Consider the following 3,395-nt stretch of genomic DNA (forward strand, 5'->3'; position numbering starts at 1 on the left):
GGAGTTGAGCACAGCTTTAAACTTTGGCCCTAATGTCTGGAGATCAATCAGAGAGGCAATCTTCCAGGAGGATCTGGAAAGCTTGGCTCCTGAGCGGTGCAGACCCCAGCCACTTCTTCCCCCAAACCTCAGTTTCTCTCATCTGTAAAATGGAAGCTTGGAGAGGTCAGAAAGCGAACAAGGGAACATATACGGCTGACGTCTTTTCCTTATCCGCCAAATTGCTTTAGCCTCCGTGCCTCCCTATTACCCCAGAGCCGCAGGCTGCTCTCGCCTCCACAGCCTCGGTGCCCGGTGCCCTCCCACCCTCTGGGTTCTGCAGACAGACTCGCTGGCACGCCAGGCTGCACTAGTTGGGCGGTGGGGCGGGGCCCGGGAAAACACACGAGGTCACGCCCCCAGGCTTCCCATTGGCTGCTTTTGAACGTTCTGAGCCCGCCTTCGGGAAGGGGGGGCGGCATTCTTATAAAAGAGCGGCTGGGGCGCTCGGCTCTCGCCTTGTTTCGCCGTCTTCCTAGTTCTCCTCTCGCTCCCCACGCGCGTGGCGGCCGTCACCTCCGTCCTCCCGGCCTGTTTTCTCGTCGCTCATCGCCAGGATCATGAAGGTCGCTAGTGGTAGCGCCGCGTCCGCCGCGGGCCCCAGCTGCGCGCTGAAGGCCGGCAAGACGGCGGGGGGCGCGGGCGAGGTGGTGCGCTGCCTGTCCGAGCAGAGCGTGGCCATCTCGCGGTGCGCGGGGGGCGCCGGGGCGCGCCTGCCCGCCCTGCTGGACGAGCAGCAGGTAAACGTGCTGCTCTACGACATGAACGGCTGCTACTCGCGCCTCAAGGAGCTGGTGCCCACGCTGCCCCAGAACCGCAAAGTGAGCAAAGTCGAGATCCTCCAGCACGTCATCGACTATATCAGGGACCTACAGTTGGAGCTGAACTCCGAATCCGAAGTGGGGACCCCCGGGGGCCGGGGGCTCCCTGTCCGCGCTCCGCTCAGCACCCTCAATGGCGAGATCGGTGCTCTGGCGGCCGAGGTGAGTTCCAGGTTGGAGTACTTACTACATCATCCTGTCGCTGGGGAAACTGAGGCCAGAGAAGAAAATGGAGATTTCTGTCCTATGCCCGTCTTGGGCGATCATCTCTCTAAAGATGCCCCCCCCACACACACACCTAGAACGGAAGGTGCGTGCCCTACCCCACTGGGTCTCTTGGACAAGGAGGGGGACTCGCCTGGTCCCCTTTCTTGTCTCCTGCAACCTGCACGACTCATTTCTTGTCTCTTTCACAGGCGGCTTGTGTCCCGGCAGACGATCGCATCTTGTGCCGCTAAAGCGCCGCGCTCAGGGACAGTTGGACCCCAGCCCTCCAGGAGGCCAGAGGAGTATGGGCTCTCCGCCCTCCCTAAACGCCGTGCTGGAGTCGGGAGAGAAAACAAGACCCGTCGGTGGCCATTGCCCTTGCCGGATTCGGGCTCCGGGCTGGAGGAAATTGGGCAGGCCGACTGCCTCTTCACACCTACCATCTCTGAAGAGACTTTTTTTTTGGGGGGGGGAGAGTACCTCTCCCCTCGTGTGTTTCTATTTTTTGAAAAGCATTTTAAAAAATGGTCACGTTTGGTGCTTCTCAGATTTCTGAGGAAATTGCTTTGTATTGTATATTACAATGATCATGGACTGAGCATATTGTTTTACAATAGTTCTGTGGGGAGGAGGGGGTGGCTTGTTATTAAACAAATACTTTAATGGAAAAGTTGCCCTGACTTCTTGAGTTGAGGGGGAGGGAGGAGCTGGGGTTTGGGGTTGACCTCTGACCCTGTTCACAGCTGGAGCTGGGAGGAGACGCACTGGAGGGCCACATCTGGACTGTCGATCTTACAGACCTGAAAGAGTGTTTCCGGTGTCTTTAATGTCTATTATTTCCTCGCCATCCTTGGCCGTTTCCTAGCTCCCTAGTGTCATAAAATTAAATCCTCTAGACCCTGTGTTTCTCTCAAAGTGATTCCCTGGCCATCTGGATCACCTGGGGAGGTTGTTAAATGCAGATGAACCTGCTAAGGCCCCCTCTGGGTTAGGGACTTTTCAAAGCTTTTTACGTTGAATCGGGTCACTGGGACATCTGCCTCCAGAGCCGAGGTGGGGGGGGGGAGTTGAGGCCCAGTGGAGGGAACTTATTTTGACTTGCTTCAAGAGTCTTGTTTGAAGCCAGATTTCTCGGTCACCTCCTTCACTACTAGGAGCTATCTCCCCCTAGCAAGTCAGGCACCTCCCCTTGCATGCCAGCAGGCTGCCCTGGGGCTCCTGGCTTGTCCAAGTGGGTGATCAAGTTGGCAGGGCCAGACTGTGCACAGCTGCTGGGCCACCTGCTCTGGCTCTGGACTCTACCCCCTCACCCTAGACCTACTCTGCCAGCACAGCTCAAACCACCATCTCCCTGGGGCTACTGTGTGGGCTCTGAAGAGGAGTGGGCGAGTCATGTCCCCAGCTCCTGAGCAGGAAAAAGGTGTCCTTGGCAGGGGCCTGTCTGCCTGGCCATGTGAGCTTGTACTTAAAAAAGGAGTGCATAGGTGCCTAGACTTGTTGTAGTGGGAGTAAACGTAGCCCTCACCACCCTGAGGCTGGGTCATATGCACAGGCCTGGGTGTGTGAATAGGGACATGCTTGGAGGTGAATGCTGAAGAACATGTGTGCGCTAGAGAAGTGTGCAACCTCCTGCGCTATAGGTTTGTCTAGATGTACGGTGAGCATGCGCACCAGTCTGGGTTAGTGGATTTGTTGGTGGTGAGATTGGGATGGGTCACCAGGCCACACTGGGTTCCTGTATGTGCAATTATTCTGCTGATGGCTTGGCATTGCTGGCAGGGCCACTGCAGGTAGGCCAGGGCAGCTGTGCTTAGACAAACCCTTCCTCGAAACCTAAGTACCAACTTCCTGGGCAATTGTTCCACTTTGAGGACACCATCAACTCCCCTGATAATACACGTGGAGAAACAGAGTCTCAGGAAGGGCAAAGAATGCCTCACCCACCCAAGGGAGGACTATTAACATAGTTTCTCAATAAACAGAATAAATGGCATCTACAACCCTTTATGCACACCCTTTGTGTAAAGGATTTGGTGGGTTCCCGCGAGGCAGAAGGGTGGATTCTGATAAGCCCAGCAAGGGTGAGCAAAACATAAAATTTATTGGGCACCAGCATTTGGTATCTTGCTCTTATCAACATAACTACTGGTAGGTAATTCTTTTGCTCCTCCCTCCCTACCTGGCTGCTGTTTGTGCACAGCTGACCACAGAAATGTCCAGAATAGATGAAATCCAGCAGAGGGTTTAAGCTCAGTGCCTGGCACGTACTGTGGGATGGTTATAAATTATTATTAATAGTAGCCTGCGTGTCCTTGGAGTGTCCTCGGA

General features: G+C 55.4%; 1 protein-coding gene across 1 annotated transcript; it reads left to right on the forward strand.

The window, feature by feature from the left end:
* The first annotated feature begins 510 nt into the window (after positions 1 to 510).
* Id1 (inhibitor of DNA binding 1, dominant negative helix-loop-helix protein) lies at positions 511 to 1,782 on the forward strand. The gene is made up of 2 exons (XM_013010767.1): positions 511 to 1,022; positions 1,277 to 1,782. Exons 1-2 carry the CDS (start codon positions 600 to 602, stop codon positions 1,316 to 1,318), a joined length of 465 nt encoding a protein of 154 aa, XP_012866221.1. The 5' UTR covers positions 511 to 599; the 3' UTR covers positions 1,319 to 1,782.
* The last annotated feature ends 1,613 nt before the right edge of the window (positions 1,783 to 3,395 follow it).

The sequence above is a fragment of the Dipodomys ordii genome, unplaced genomic scaffold (genome assembly GCF_000151885.1).
Source record: "Dipodomys ordii isolate 6190 unplaced genomic scaffold, Dord_2.0 Scaffold13, whole genome shotgun sequence".
Classification (NCBI taxonomy): Eukaryota; Metazoa; Chordata; class Mammalia; order Rodentia; family Heteromyidae; genus Dipodomys; species Dipodomys ordii.